Raw genomic sequence first — 17400 nt, forward strand, 5'->3', positions numbered from 1 at the left:
CATAAATCTACAAAAATTTTCGAAACCAAGCATTGAATGCCGACTGCTTTGATTGCGGCGCACCATCACATGTTGGTTTTGCTGTTGACAGGGACATGAGGGTACAAACACTAACTGCATGACGTCCGTGTCCATAGCATTGACCTCCACAATGAAATCAAGGGAAAGACATGCACACACACAGACGCTGTTCATAACTGGGTTTCAGTTGTGACTGTGGGATAAACAGCAAGCTTACAAGTGGAATTGTGTAAAAAACAAGTGGCGCCGTTGCTAACGCTGTTTTAATTGCACGCAGAAATCTGATGTAATCAGCGTAAAAGCATTCCTTAGCGAACCTGACATGTTTGACCTTACGTTACGTTTAGGCCTACTTCTCGAGGTAAACGCAAGGAAAATATATTCCAGGCATGAACCTGCAGTACGACATCGATTTCTCATATGAAGAAGGGAGAGTCCTGTTCGTTGATTCATCGCATGTAATTACTGATGCAAGAATATTCGTAATCGCTTTATTTGGATATGTGGAATATGGTCTGGTGCTTAGCCCGTTAGACGCTGGTTTCCATCGCGGATTCTCGTGTCCAGCCTGGCTGACTTAATTTGAGATTTGTGCTGGAGCAGTTCTTCGCTTTTGTCCTGCTAATCACCATTGCCACATACCCATCTGCAACTGCCTCCTTTGGTATGTGATAGCCCTCACTAGGCAACACATTCTGGAATCCTGACTCTTCATCTTGGGAGCGTTATCTCTGACCCGTCCCTTGGATGGCCACATAATACGTATCCTAAATTTATACGAAGGGCCGCGCCATAGCTCAAGCGGTTAGTCTCTGGCTTCCCACCGCGGCGGGCCGTGTTCGATCCCGGGTCTGGTCTAGTGGGATTTGTGGTGAACAAAGTGGCGCTGGGGAAGGTTTTCTCCGAGTACTTCAGTTTCTCCTGCCAATCTTCATTCCACCAATTGTTCCACAATCACCCTCACCTATCATCTGTGGCTGGCACAATTGGCCAGTAGTGGCCGCAGTACAAGGGACTTATTCCCACCCCTCTAGCATTAAAAAAAAGTTCATACGAAATACAGAAGTGATGCTGATGTATCGTTTTAGTTGACTCTTGTACCAAATAGCCTACATATAAATGAAGATATAGGGTGGCCCAAAAGTCAGTTAATTTTATAGTAAAATATACACTAAAATGCATTGGAAATTTGTTTATTACGTACTGAATTTACAACAATTGTTTGAACTTAGATACTGCATGTTCGACGCACACCTGTGACACCGTTCTACAAATTGACTTACAAGTTTACATCTGGACATTCACGTTAATAGGAGAGAAGTGTTGGGGTAACTGACTTCTGGGTCTCAATAAGGACGATATATCCTTCCATGCATCTGTTTCTTCATCTCTGTTAGCAAAGTTCCATAATTTTACTGGGTTTACAGTGAATGCTGTGGAGCAAAATTCGGAATTGGTTTCATAGGCCTGTAACGAAATTAGTGATTTCTCAAAATCGGGGGATCAAGCAGTAAATCATGCAAATATATTGTCACGTGACCGGGGTTCCGTAACAAATAATTGTGGATTCTGAATTGGATCGTTGGGTTTATTGGACATTACTACACATGTCACACTCTCAATTATTCTGTATGCAACTGCTGGCTGCACAACTCCTCTCACTTCTATGTTTTGTCTGACTTTTGTCCTTTTGTCCTTGTCTGTTATATACGACAGTCGGACGGCCTAGAAAACACCTTGTTCAAGGATTCAGTTTCACGTGTTCTATGCACCGGTAGCTAATGTATTCGTTACCGCGGGAATTTCACTAGGCCTGGCTTTCATTTCCGTGGTAACGTCTCTTATTTATGTGTTGTCGCGTGAACATGTTTCATTGTCACCCCGAGAACAATGGAGAACCGTTGATACCGAGCCGTTGCCTAACAATGGACGCCCGCTCTGACTCAGATATTCTGGCTTTTAGGCGGCACTCCACAATATGTCTTATAAGAAATGCTAGTCTTGCGTAACCTAAATTTTTTTTAATGTGATGAATTTAACCTCCTGCTATACCACATTTCAAAGGTCATCGTCAGCGAACCGAAGGAAGTTCACTTGATAACTGTTATGTTATTTTAAATTTAGACCAAATTGACTTGACCAAAAGTTTCCATGTATAGGGGTTCTGCTTGACACACAAATTTCCTGATCCCACATTGAATGTTGCCAATGTTGCTTTCACCAGCTATTTCCGAACTGATCAACTGTACAAGAACAGAGAATATGCGTGGCTTTATAATGCTGTTGCTTATTTTGAAAATAGCATGAAGTGATGGGATGTATAATGTGCAACATATTTCATTACAATCCTCTGTTTTTGTAAGTGGCAAATTTCTGCCCTGAAAGTGTTCAGAACGAGTTAGATAGAGATACAAGCAGTCTGCTTGTACCGGTTTTCACGGTCTCTTCGCTTGCGGATTTCTTATTTTTCCTTCTACCCTGAGATGGAGGCGATATGTTCCTCCGAAACGTCTGTTAAAACCCACATCTACAGTGTGCCACATCCCATAAGACTGCTTTCTTCATAGTCTGTACATAGTTTGTGTGCGAATATAAACACTGATTATCGTGGGAGTCACGCAGCCCTGACGGTCTTCGTTCCTGCCCGAAGTTTGGCATTTCAAATTGCGACTTGAATTTTAAAATATTTTGTCCGGCAGTTTTCTCATTCTACTCCTTATCAGTTTCATTACTCAACGGATATTCCGTATGGGCTTACTGTGACATGGACGTGGGCGTGTGTTACAGTTAGGCTTCCAAATTTGTTTGTGGATCTGGACTCTTTTAATTTGTAATTCACCGAATCGAAAATAGTTTCGGGCAGAGTTTATGATTAAATAAATGCTTAACAAGCATTTAATTGTATTTGTATTCTCGGATGCGTTAAGGTTCTTGTAAAAATGTTACTAGGCGTTAATTTCAGGGGTAAGGAACGCAACCATTATTAACGCTTTAATCACACGCATATGTCTTGTCTTCCAACTGACGACCATCGCTGAAGCTGTGTGGTCCGTTATGCCGCTGCTGCACTAAGAGGCTCGCACATTTGCATATCCACCTGACGTAATGTATTAGTGTGTTTCTCACGTCTTCGCCGCTGATAAGTCATGCTCACATGGCTTGACTGGGTGTGTCGCCAGCTGGGTGGCTGTCATGTGATAACAGTGATCATAGTGATACTGCAATGTTTTACAGCGACCTGTCTAGCTAGGCGATTCCATAAAACTGTTGCAGTTCCAGCTGTCTGCTTCATTAACGTTTGAAAACGTAGTGACCATTGGACTACATGAAAAATATAAAAAGTATTTGTAGAAAATGGGGTTCGTATCCAGACTTGCAAGATGAAATGTAGTGGAACAGCTTTGCCTGCCGTGACAATTTAATGAACTGTGTGCTTTCAACCTTTCCCCCCTTCGCACTAAAGCCCCAGTGGGCCTAGGCCTACCTCCATGAACTTCTCCGTTCACTTCGGTTTTTCTAGATCTTACACATTCGGTACCCCTTGGGCGGGTGATCAACTCGTCGCAAGGTTTCTACTTGTACACAAACACAGAAAAACGCACACACATAAACTGAACATCCATGCCCTGAGTGGGAGTCGAACCCACGATCCCGGTTTCCAACCGAGGGAAGACAGTACATGCCTTAGACCGCTCGGCTACCGTGACCGGCGCTTTTAACCTTTAGGATGCAGTATTATTTTTAATTATTAATCTTATTACATTTTTCAGACATTTTAGAATCTAATGAAGTGTGATAGTCTTAAAGAACGCTGAATGAAAACGGCTGAGTGAGTAAGTGATGGTTGAAAATACCGATAAATCCAAGAAACACAAGAAAACCCAGTTGTGTTTTAATTAGCATCATTCCTGCATTGTACTTGACAGTCGCCGATTAATGCACAGCAGGCTTGCTCTGTGCTCTAGTCCCCGTGTAATCTACACCAGGTCTGGTTTATGCTCGACAGTAGCTGTACAGAATACACCTTGTCTGCGTCACTCTCAGCAATATCTATGTAGTGCACACTGGGCCTGCTTCATGCTCGACAGTCACTATGTGATAGAGACGAAGCGTGCTTCATGCTCGACAAACCCTCCGTAATGCACACGAGGCGTGTTTCATGCTCGACAGTCCCTATGTAGTGCACACGAGGCGTGCTTCATACTAGACAGTCCCTATGTAGTGCACACGAGGCGTGCTTCATGCTCGACAGTCCCTGTGTAGTGCACACGAGGCGTGTTTCATGCTTGACAGACCGTCCGTAATGCACACGAGGAGTGCTTCATGCTCGACAGTCCCTATGTAATGCACATGAGGCGTGCTTCATGTTCTACAGTCCCTATATAATGCATTGTTCCTTGCTTTTCCTCAGCTTATCCAACTGCATGTCTGATCGGAAACATGCAATATGTCACCCCCGCTCCTTGTGTCGCCGTTTCGTTCACTGTATATTGTCACGTGTATGGATGTGCGTGACTTATAGACGGGGTTTGGATCGGATGATTGAATTTATTGACGCCTTATACATTCAACTCGGGATTACTGGTAATACAGCGCTAGAATTCTGTCTTCACCAATCGTGTCCTGACAACGGATTTCAGAACAGTAATTATACCAGTCTCTGTAACTGCAGCACACACGAAGTCTTCTTTCCATTATTCTGCCAACTGCCAATGGACTCACTCTCAGTTTTAATTCCTCTGCTCCCAAGCTCATATCCTGGAATGTTGGCGTCTCCAAAATCAACTAATTCAAACAATCTTCTTAGTCCTTTTTATAACTCCTCGGCACGGATCACGCAGAAAACACAGTCTCATTCTTATCGAGAAGGCGTGTTTACAGGACCGTTGCATAGCTACGGAAGTTATTCGATTGTTTCTTGCGTATTCGTTGCCGCGGGAATGTGTTTATCGAGCAGTTGCCTAGCAATGGACGCCTCCTCTTATTTCACTATTCCGGCTTTCGAGCGTCATATCACAATATGATCATCTCTATTCCCTTTCGATGCCACGACCTGCAGACATGAATACTGCCGCCACATGACGCACGTGTTTACGGTCGTGATTGACGGTCCTTGGCCTCAGATTCAAACCGGCTGCCTCTGGTACACGAACCTGAATAGGTTTCCTGTAATGAGGCGCAATACAAATTTTCGATTGATACAGCTTTGTTTAAAACCATGTCTTCTCCTGTCCTCTCTCTCTCTGACGCACACAAGTAGTTTACCTATTCATAGTCATTTGCCTGAAATTTAAGTAGGTAACTTTATATCGACTAAAGGAGTTACTCAACTTTTCCATGTGATCATTTTTAAATAACTTGCCTCGCGCGATAAACCTTCGTCAGGTAAGACGTTACGGCATCTGAAATTAGAATAATTAGGCCTACTTAGCAAAGACAGTCAACGTCATATAACATATCCAGTTGATGTGACGTCATTGAATTTCCTAACAAACAACCAGTTCTACGCACTCCTCTATAACGTTAACTCATGCAAAACTGGTTCGAGGCCTCCAAAGATAGGTTTATGAGCTTTGAGTCGGCGGTGACTATGAAGATTACAGTCTTCCCGGAATGTGATACCTTGTAGTTTGGTAGATTTTTCGGGTAGAACTTTTCTACCCTGAAAATGGAAGCAGCATGTTCCCCTGAAAGCCGACAGACTCCCTACGGGACCACGGCGTCACATCCGAGAGGACAATTGTGGAAAGTAACTTTACTTTACTTGTGTGTTAGCGGTAGCTGCAACTGAAACAGCTCGCTGCTCAGTGACAAATGTAAGTGGCACTGTGTACTGCACGAACTTGACGGGTCCATTACAGCGGACAAACAACTTGTTGTAATCAGATTCTCATGGCCTGACGGACTGACGACCGCTGACATGTCTAGCTGACTGCTACACATATCTAATAAATTATCTGATACTTCATTTCATCTTTTTTCTTCATAGCGTCTCCTCAACTTGCTGTGCTGTTCGTGCATTGAAATCTCTGTTCATGGTAGAGCATTTTCCGAATCTGTCGAAATTCAGAAGGATTGTATTTTAACTGTCTCTAACTGAAAGAGTCTTGAAGAAAACGTAACATCTGTAAGCGTTATAATGTTTGTAAATTTACATTTACAAATAAAGCAAGTCCATCGCATTACAGGAGAACCGTTTATGTGGAATTTATTGCTGAAACATTAAAAGTCGCATAAGTTTTTATTGACATCGCAAAAGCTTTTCGTCATTACGTTTGGTAAACTAAAGTAGAATGGAAATATGTACAAATGAAAACTAATTTATAAAAATTTTCAAAAATATTTACTGTATTCCGTTATTTATGGTATATTTAACAGCTGCTGGTAGCTGATGATGTGCGCCGAAAAATAAGATAGTAACATATAATAAATTTGAAGATATGTGGAAGGAAACGATCGTGTTCTGATTTGAGGCACTATCCTGAAATTTTCCTGGAGGGACTTAGAAGACGAACAGAGACCCTAATCTGGATAGTCAGTGTGCCTCCTTGGACTCAACCCGGGTTATTGCTTGAGCCAACTGCCTCTGTGTTTCAGTGTGAAAAGATAATATTTCCAAAACATGAAATATGTAACGCCGGTCGTGTTGCCGGTTAATGTCATCATGTAATCTTAAGTGGTATTGCCAACTGTTCAGAGATCCCTACAGATGAACAGGTCCGATTGTAGATCTTAGTTTAATATCTCCAAGGACCATTAAATAGTCACTTCATATTGTTGCCGGTGGGGGGCACTAAGGGCCTCTAGAACGAGAGCAGTACAACTTTTTCTGAATGGCACTGTCACCCAAAAAGAAGATCCACACAAATACTGAACAGCCATGAGCGTTGAACTGTTATATGAAATACTGATCTTGTTAATAATTTCCTGTGTTATTTATTGCAAACCTGTTTCGGTTCGGTATTTATTTAACTAATTACACGATTAAAATGCTTTATAATATTAGGTGGAGTTGAGAACCTTGTAGACAAAACTGAAGTTCCTCTAACGTTTAAGTATTTTTCCATGATGGCATTCTCCTTCTGACTTCGTAATTTTGTTTTATATTTTGTGGTACCTGACATAGTTCACAAGTTAATTATTAATATAATTTGTCGGATTCTGCAGATAGTTCACAGTATCAAGACCTGGCAGGACAGGTTTGTTTTCACACCACACACCAGAGACATCAAGGACGAAGTACCAGTTTTGAAAGGTATATATATTAGTCGTAACTCAGTGTTAATTGCCGACCTCCAGTACCAAGTTGCCGTTAATTCCATCAAGTGATTTTGAAATTGAAACATGAACACATTCTCTGGCGTATGATCTCTCCACAAGATGCTTTTCGTTTTTGCCATATACATTGCCTAAAATTTAAGAGTAACTTCTCAGTTGAACTACCGATTAAGGTTGCTGTCACGGCGTCATGTTTGTCTTGTTACAGAAACTTCGCCTCCAAGTGAGTCCCTTGCGAACTGCCTGGAGAAGCTACACACCGGCTCCACCACCACACTCCTGTCCCTGCAAAGGATAAAAGATGCCTCCATGTAAGTTTTATCGCTTACTGCAAGCCTCGCAAGTAATAACAGAAATATGACTGAAGTTGTGCTTGAACTGGAGATGGAATAAATTCGGGATATTCTTGGTTTCATTTAAGCCAATGTTTCTAAACCGCCGGGCCGCGGCATCAATTATACTGGGCCCTCGTCTTATAGAAAAAAAAGAATATACCGGGCAGCGGTCTGAAAAAGTTTGAGAATCACTGACTTAAGCAACGTCTGAGGTTACAATATGACGCTATCCTGCCAACATTGGGCATACATTCATACCGTAAGGTGTAAATAAGTGACAGACCGTTACGGCCATAAGCTGTGTCACAGAAAGCTGTGTTGAAACTGTAGAATGTTTATTTGCACGGATTTGAGATTCTTACGATGTTGGCCATGAAAATACTGTCCTCTGAGGCGTGACGTTATGGTACTCTGGTAAGATACCGACGTTTTGGAGGAACATTCCTCGATTTTCAGGGCAAAATAGTGAGTCTTGTGCCCTAAAGACGGAGAAAATAATATCTACCAGAATGTACGACATCTAGTAGCAGAACCCAGTGGTACAGCATCGGTACGACTGCCGGCTGGTGGACACAATCCTGAGCCAGTTCCATCCACTTTCCGATCCTCACAAAATACTTCTCTAAGAATCATCACAGCTTCATCATCCATAACTTTCAATAGTTTAGCATGTAATGCAGAGCAGTGAAAGAAGGGCCGTAGCCCACGAAAGCCAAGAGTTAAGCGTTACCCGTTAAGGGGGAGACGCCTAGCGTGTATCTCATTCAACTCGATTTAGAACTCCTTATCTATATTCCAATGGCTGTGTTCAAATGGCTTCTCGACCATTAATCTACGTTTTTGCATTCCTGCTACTTACATATGCCTAGCCCATCGTTTCCTAGACTTCACTACCTTAGCAATATTGATAAGCGTATGTAATTTCGCGAATTTTAGTGTTATGTAATACCATTAATTACCCACACTTCATCCCTTCATCCCTCCCAAGTCTGTTATGAACTTCCCGATAGATGCAACTTTGCACGACCGCTGAGGAGAAGCACCTCCTGAAAACAGCAATACACACAATTGAACTCTGGAATAGGCAGACCGCCTCATACAGAGAAATATTGGCTTGACGATTTCAATGAGGATTTGAGAGAAATTTTATTGGAAGTAACACATTTCAATTATGTGAAGGCTAAATCTGGCCAAGTTCTTCAGCTCTGCGCCGTTAACACGTACAGCCCCATGTATTTTAACTCCGACACTGCGTCGAAGTAAGTGGTAAAGTTTTGGTAGACTGGTTTACAAATGAGAAATGTACATTATATTTCAGGTAACGCCATTTCTATACCCTTTCGTGGTAGTTAAAACGAAACTGAACGGTATATTATTCGCTTCGACATTATCTTTCTATCATATAACTTCAACATTCCCGTTGGCGGCCTTGCCAGTATTCGAGGTCGAAAATACATCAGCGTCATAAAATATAAGGTCTTGGAAATTTGTTTGATAGTATACTCTCTAAAACATGTGTCACACAGTCCTCAAGGTCGTGTGCACCTAAGTCGGAAACCAGCAACATGTTGACTCTCTGAAATATTCAGTTATTGTAAATTTATTAATAATTATAGATAGGCCCATGGAATCAGGATGTTTGTAATATGAGTTTGTCCATAGTGGCCTGTTTTATTCATCTCTGTGCACATTGAAACTCGACTTTTTGTGTTGAGGTTATGTTGGTTAAATAAATCTCCTGTCCTAGGAGGAACCGCCTCTGTGGTCTAGTGGTCAGAGTTCCTGACAACAGATCCACAGGTCCGGGTTCGATTCGCGGTGCTACCGGATTTTCTGAGAAGTAGGGGATCTGGAACGGGGTTCACTCAGCCTCATGAGGATAATTGAGGAGATATTTCAAGGATATAGCGGTTCCGGTCTAGAAAACCGAAATTAACGGCCGTGGAGATTCGTTGCGCTCACCACGCGACACCCTCTGTCCGCTAAAGTTGGCATTAACTTCGTCGGCAAGCGACGGTCGCTCTATCGGTGTAGTTCGCTTGCGGACTAAAACCACGAAGTTTTCTTTTTGTCCTAGGAGGATCATACCAGTAGACGTTTATTTCTGTTGAAAACACAGGAGTTCTGTTGAGCATTTAAGGTGTTTTAACATGTTTACATGTTTCAGCTACAGATTGTATGTGTGTGTGTGATTTCACTCATAAATTGTGTGTTTCTGTCACTCAAAATAAACATAAAATTATTCATTCCTGAGGCAGGCGGTAGCGTAGTTGGTTGAGGCATTATGCTACAAACCTGAAGGTCTGGGTTCGATTCCCGGTAAGGTCATTGGATTTTTTAGTTGACCTAATGCTTCCAGCCGGACTATGGCCCTGGGGTCAACTCAGTCTCTGACAGAAATGAGTACCAGGATACTTTTTGGGTTAAAGGGCTGCTGGTGCGTAAGGCTGACAACCTGACCGTCATCTGTGAGCCGATTGTCTAGAAACTGTGGGAGCCTCGACCTCTCACACCCGTCTGGGCTTCTGCGGACTGTTACTGGGATAGCTTTACCTTAACTTTTTACTATTCATTCCTACTGACTCTCTAAATTCACTAGGGGAACTTACACCACCTTCTTGTGCAACCGCAAACTATCGCATTTCTCTGTTTGCTTGTTTACTGTTGCATGGTGACGTAACCAGTCACTAAAGATATTCCAGGTGTGTTAATGCATGAAACGCAGAATTGTGTTTTCCTGTGACACATAGAGGTCAGAATAATTTAAAGCGTAACACCGTTTAGACGCTATAGCTGGCCTCTCGTTACCAAAACCGAAGCTATGTCTGCATTATCACGGTAGCTTCAGGTTACTTCGCGGTACAGAGCCTGTTTCTGTAACATGTATTTTAATATCATCTTCCCACTCATACCTAAGCCTCTCAGACTTTGCGACCAACATTTTCTATTTATTTCACATTTCCTCCATGCATGCTACATTCTCCTCCTATATCACCTTAAAAATATGGGCATTAATTCTATTTCAGAATTGCAAATTATGACATTTTGTGGTTTTGACAGTTTATCTTCATTCAAAATTTTAACCCTTGTTCTCAGAAATTCTTCGTTCATATTCTTCCCTCATATGAAACATTCATTAGAATTCTCGTTAAGAAACTAATAGCTTATCAGTTTGTCACGATATTTACCACGTTTAATGGAGCCCAGAGGTTCATTTATATGTTCACAAGAGGACGCAACTGATCTCTGTCCTGACCCAGATAAATCCAGTTCATATCCTCACGCCGTTTCTTTATGATTAATTTTAATATTATACTCTTAACTAATGCCACGGTCTTCCAACTGATATTTTCCGCTCCATATTTTTCGGCCTACATTTTCTGTGCATTTCTCGTCTCTCGTGCATGCTATGCATCCCATCCATTTCATATTCCTTTATTTTATTACTCTGATAGTGTTTGTTGAAGGTTACAAATAGTCAAATTCATCAGTCTGAGATTTTGTCCAACTTTCTAAAAAATGTGGTTTATATTTCTTACATCCAAATATTGTTGTCAGCCACCGTTTCCTCAGTCGCCCTCAGTCTGTGTCCTTTCCTTAATGAAAGAGACCAAGTTTCACACCCACGTAAATAGGTAAATCTGTAGTTTTTATAATTGACTCTTCGCGTTTAAGCTAGCAGACAGGGGACCTAACCATTCTGAAATGAGTGATGTCTGGAATTCCCCTAACTTAATTTGCTCTAGTTTATGAAATTTAATTTTGATATGTTACAAGTGTTATCCTTCAGAACATTCCCAGTTTTTGAGTTCAGTATAATCATTTACTTGGCGCGCTAACTCAACAGCTACAGGAGGCAATTTCAGTTTTGTCTTGATCAAACAAATAAAAAGTAAAGGAAACAGTACCGAGACGCAGGGCAGATGCATTTTTTCTTCAGAAATTTGATTATTATCCTCTGTAATATAATATTCTTCTGAATTTTGGCGAAGACACAAATATTATCTATGTGTAGTTTTGTCTACGTTTTCTTCATAATGTAATACAGCAGGGTAATCATAGACCACAAAATGTAATGAGTGTAAAGTATTCATACATTAAGTATGACCATCTTCGCCCCGAAAATTCGCAGATTCGCTGTATTGATAATGTTAGTAGCAAGGAATGGAGTATCGTCAGGATGCAATTGACACATGTACACAGTTTCAGTAAAATCTGTCAATTATTGTGTGTCATATACACATCTGTAATTTCCGGACGTAGCACAGTAATGGGTTTCCTTCACAACCTAAACGGGGAAAACACTTCTTAGTTCATCGTCTCACATTGCAGCTTGTGAAATAAGAAGTGAAAATAAGTGACGCGATATCGGAAGCTGTAGTACAACGTAATGAAATACGAACTTGTTTATATTACAGGGTGTTCCACAAGCCGCCAGTAGTGAGCCCCAGTAATAGGATTGCTGCGCAGAACGGCATGCGCAGTGGTTCCGCGTCGCCCAGCGCCCCACCCGATTACAGCGACAGTTTGAGGAGACGCAAAGTGCACAGATGTGATGTGGTGGGCTGCGACAAAGTGTACACCAAGAGCTCGCATCTCAAGGCGCACAAGAGAACACATACGGGTATGTATACTAAGGCATGCGTGATGCGTTTTCTCTCTCTACGTAACACGCCAAAAGGCGCGCACTTCGTATCTGCTAATTTGTTCTGGAGCCTAAGTTAATTTTAATCGACGTTCACATAGACAATGTTGTTATTTAGGAAAGGAGCTAAATTATTGGCTCTTCGAGCAGGTCGAGAAGAATGACGAGAGACAACATAGGCGACAGTGAGCCCTCAAGAATCGGAACATCCTGTATGAACTCAGACGCATTGCTGTTATGTGTTCAACCCCGTAGTTCGAGGTAACAGGTTCCCTCGAAAATTGTCTGCCTATGTACCATACTCCGCGGGTTCATATCCCGGAGTACCGTAGACCTGATATTGATTAATTGAGTTCGAATTAAACCAAATATGTTAATGTAGGTTCAAGGACGTATTAAACGTACGTACTTCCATTAATGGTGGTGGTGGTGGTGTTGCTGCAGCTACTATCGTCGCCGTCGTCGTCGTCGTCACCACCTCCACCTTCAGAGTACTGGGCTGTTTGCTGTTCGCAAGCACAAATAAGGGATCTGAAAGTTTGTGACGATGGTATATTAATACAGTGTTGACATTTTGGTAATTATCAGTCGCCCTGTTTTTTATTTAAAATCAACGTTTCGGAGACAGGACTCTGTTTCCTTCCTCAGGTAAAGCCTACTCAGTTGGTCCCAATCTTTAGAGCTAGACCCTTTTTCTAGGCAGCGGAAGCAACACAAGACAGGATTATAAACCAAACACAACAAAATCCATCAGCGGGAGTTACGACAAACATTAAGAATACTTAACACACGTGAGGTCGTGCATAATTTAACAACCAGAGTCCGAAAAAAACAGAGTACTATCAAAATAGAAGCAAAAACTACAGAAACAAATTTTAAAAGAACAAAACAACATAAACTCAGTGACATAACATAGTCTACCGGCATATAAAATCATACATGAGATAAAAATAGATTTACATACATATACAAGTATCGAAGATCAGATGAATTTCAGGCAGACAGAAATTTCTGTACACAAAATAGGACCTAACAGAAGATGAATCAAACACTGAAATGAGGCATCTGTGTAATACCATAGCTGCAAGGTCTTGATTGTGGGCGTTCTTTTAAATATTTACCTTAAATCCTGCTGATGGTTTATGTTGTGTTTTGTTTATATATCCTGTCATATTTTGGTTCTAGTGTCATGGAGACTAGCTCTTTCGATTGGGCCCAGCTGAGTAGCATTTTACCCGAAATCGGAGACACAGTCCAGTCTCCGAAGCGTTTTTAAATAAAAAAATAGGACGACTGATAATTTCGAAAAAGTCAACAATGATATTAATGTACCATCGTCACAAACTTTTAGATACCTTATTTGTGCTTGCGAACAGCAAACAGCCTATTTTTCTGGTTGTGGTAGTGCAAAAAGTCAATACTTGAATTGAATTTAAATACTTACCCTGCTGTTGTTGCTGCCCCGAATAGTATCCTCCTCCTCCTGCCCCTTTTCTGTCTTTTCTTCAAGGATAGGCTGTAAGCCTCTGCCACCTTCAGCCCAGTATTTCTGCTTCATCTTAGGCGATTGTTTTGTCATAAGCTGACTTCTGCAATTCCGTTTACAAGCCGTAAGCACGTGTATCTTCATATGTTAATATATCCTTATCAGGCGATATGTTTAAATCTTCTCTAACTTCACAATTCCTCACCGTCTTACCGAATGAGTAACCTAACCAAATTATGAATTCCCTCGGCCTCACTTTTTAAGGAACAGCTGACATTCCAGTCATCCTCCAAGCGGTCTGAAGGCACCCGACTTCGAGGTATCACTTGGACCGAGATACAGTTTGAAGGTCTACGTTTCAGGTCAATTCATATCTTCACCAGGGCTGCACGGACCACATTATTTCTGTAGCACGTTTACGACGAGACATACCTTTAGGATTTGCAAACGTATTTACTCTAGTTCCTTAATATTATGGCATGTAGACCCTTTGTTGTTAGACAACGACTGCGAAACAGACAACTAGGCAACGGCCTGTAAACAGCAACAATGGAAGGTGTTTTCTGTGCCATCCGTACCGATATGTTATAGGAAGGACCGTTAGCTAGTGAAATAAAAAGAGTTGGTTGTTTGATTGGTTGGTCGGTCGTTCTCTCGGTTGGGAGTTGCTGTAGCTGAGGCATGTGGACATTTCGGGAACCCAGAGGAAGGGGAACGTCCGCCGTTGGATGCCGTTGCCAGAAAACTGGTGAAGACACAGCAGGCTGGACTTAAGTGTGTCCTCTCCTCTAGTGAACTGTAAAATGTGTGAATTAGTGAAACGGTTGTAATTACTTGTAGTCACGGATCTGTAAGCGTTCAATAAACCCGACTATCAATCTAAATCTTGTCAGTAGTCACTCAATCACGTGACAGTATGTAAATATGTCCGTCGATCACAACAACCTTATTACTTTCAATAAGTAACCGACACAATCAAATTGTCGATAAATCAGTTTAGTTTATTAAAATATTTTCATGCTACGTGTTTTGGTCCTTTCCGCCTATCATTATGCGCTTTACTTTTCTCTGGCTCTACGGTCCCCCTTGGGCCCTGGCCTCTGATTTTCAGTTTCATGATATTTGCAGACGGTAGGACTCCCTGGACGTGTGATCAGTTCGTCGCAAAACCTCTATCTAAACACAGAATAAACGCATACACCAAACATCCATGTCTTGTATGGGTGTCAACCCACGACTCCGATTTCCGAGCGATGGCGGTGAGGTTGTCAGCCTTACGCTCCGGGTGCCCTTTACCCCCAGAAAGATTCCTGGTACTCATTTCTGTTAGATGCTGAGTCGACCCCAGGGCCATAATGCAGCTGGAAGGATTAGGTAAACTGAAAAAATCCAGTGACCTCATCGAGAATCGCACCCGCCACCTTCCCGCTTATAGCCTAGTGCCTCAAGCAACTACGCTCCCGCGTGCCCCTTCATATGTATTACGCTCCTTTTCTCTTTGGTTCGTATCTCATATCAACAGGGAGCTGAAGAAGTTGCCTTGACGCAGGAGAGAGGAAGTCACGGGGGGACTAAAGAAAATTGCATGAAACGGAGCTTCATCGATTTTGTACTCTTTAGCATATCAGCTTATTATCGCGATAGTCAAATCAAAGCAGACGAGATGGACGGGACATGTAGCAGGTGCGGGAGAAATGATGAATGTATACAAGTTATTATCAGGAAACCTGAAGGGAGGACATGTTGGGAAGACCTATACGCAGATGGGATGTAATCGTACTTTAAATAAATAGTGTGGGAGGTGTGGACTGGTTTCGTCTCACTCCGGACAGGAATCATTGGTAAGCTCTTGTGAAGGACGCGATATTTGTTGAGGAGCTTCTCAAAAATTTCTTCCTGTGTGGATTTAGTAGTTATTTAGTTATACGTGTAATAAGATAATCCTGATTTGTAGATCACTGTTAACTAATATTAAACTCACGGTTGGTTCTCTTGTCACCGAAATGGAATGAAGAAGCCCTTTAGTGACCTTATGCTAATAGTTATATGCCAACCAAACTCATGTTGTTGTCCCCTGGTTCACTAATGTCACTGCAGGTATTTGCCCTTTGGCATTTAATTTTCCAAAAAGCATTCCTTGAAGAAGAGTCAGTAAATGAGTATAGCCTGTAATGTACTCAGTTACCACGTCCGTAGCAGCACGAGCGAACAAAATTATATTATTATCTCTTTAGGTTCGCTGTTGGAAAGTATTAGAAACGGTAACACTGATAAATGTATGCAGATTGTGCACCTGTGGATTCATGAGGATCCCCGTCGGTTTGAAGGTGTGAGCAAGTGTGTAAACTAGAACACAACAAGGACATAAGCCCGGGCTTCTCAGACTTTGTGGTACCGTAACGCCCTGAAATAATGCATAGCTAAATTTGCATAACCTTTATCTCTGCTTATCAGTGAATAGTGCTCTTCTGCACATGGTTGCAGGTCCCTAGCAGGCTGTACGGTGGCAACAGGAATCTGAATAGCTTTACATCTTCTCTACATATGCTACAAAATGTACCTTTACAGTCACGAAAAGTACAGCTCTGCACATTGTTGCTGGACCCCATCAAGTTGTACGGTGGCAACAGGAATCAAATTAGCTTCTCAGCATCTACAGTAAGCTATAAAATATTCTTGTCCAGTCATGAAAAAAGCTGCATATGCCGAAAGCACCATATTAGTTAAATCTTATTTTCTACAATTGACCCGCGTTGTAGTAGGTCGGTCTCCATGATCCTGGTTATCCGCGGTCTGAGGGATTATCTCGCTAAATGCTTGCCACCTTTCCATGCCCTAACGATCAAATGTACGTAATTATAATTGTACCTGTATTTTTGTGAGAGGTCAAGACTTGGTGAATCTCTGACAGACTTTCATGGTTTATCCCAGTTCCTTCAGGTAAATGTCGGTAGAGTAGTTTAAATTAGATCATGGCCTCTTCCAACCACATCTTATCCTTAACTAAACGCCCTGTCTTCCAACACTGCATACTCTAAGACAGTGGCGGCTCGTGACCACCTAAGCAAATGGGGCCAAGACCGAATAGAATGGCACTGCCTCTGCCCCTTTAAGGACAGTATTTCAGGAAGAAAGTTTGTGTTCTTTAAATTATCACATTTTACTTTTTGTGTTACATAATTCCCCTTTTATAGCAACGTCTGACACGTTTTGTATTGCCAAGAACATTTTAAAAAGAGGGGCTGCACCCAATTGTGACCTGGGGCTTATATCTTGCACCTCTTGGTGTCTATACAATGCTCCTGTGGATCAGATCCCACTGGACTCATCTGTGCTCTTTACTGCCCACGAGTCGATCGTTGAAACGGACGGAGAGACCCGTGGGTCTGTCCTGTAGGTCATTCAGCGGGGATGCGTATCAGGGTACTGTTTCTGTGGCTACTAACTGCATTCCCTACATTCTTCTTCTGGCCTCTTTGCTAATGTATGTGATACCGAATCATTTCGAAACTATCTCTATATTCAGCCCGACACTTCTTGGGCAGCTTTTCGTCTGCGTTATATGCTTAGTAAAAGGTAAAGTTGTCCATATGGGGGAGTGGATGTATAGATCCAAAATTATAGTCCGGCATTTA

At 42.0% G+C, this 17400-nt stretch overlaps 1 protein-coding gene across 2 annotated transcripts in view; it reads left to right on the forward strand.

Annotated features, from left to right (window-relative positions):
* The window catches only part of LOC111875550 (Krueppel-like factor 12), a 494889-nt gene that overhangs the window by 447582 nt on the left and 29907 nt on the right, over positions 1–17400 (forward strand). For both annotated transcript variants that reach the window (XM_023871887.2, XM_023871888.2), the window contains 2 exons: positions 7508–7610; positions 12053–12258. In XM_023871887.2, the coding sequence (XP_023727655.1) occupies positions 7508–7610; positions 12053–12258 (309 nt within the window). The remainder of the gene's footprint in view (positions 1–7507; positions 7611–12052; positions 12259–17400) is intronic.

This window comes from Cryptotermes secundus, unplaced genomic scaffold (assembly GCF_002891405.2).
Source record: "Cryptotermes secundus unplaced genomic scaffold, Csec_1.0 scaffold468, whole genome shotgun sequence".
In the NCBI taxonomy this organism is placed as follows: Eukaryota; Metazoa; Arthropoda; class Insecta; order Blattodea; family Kalotermitidae; genus Cryptotermes; species Cryptotermes secundus.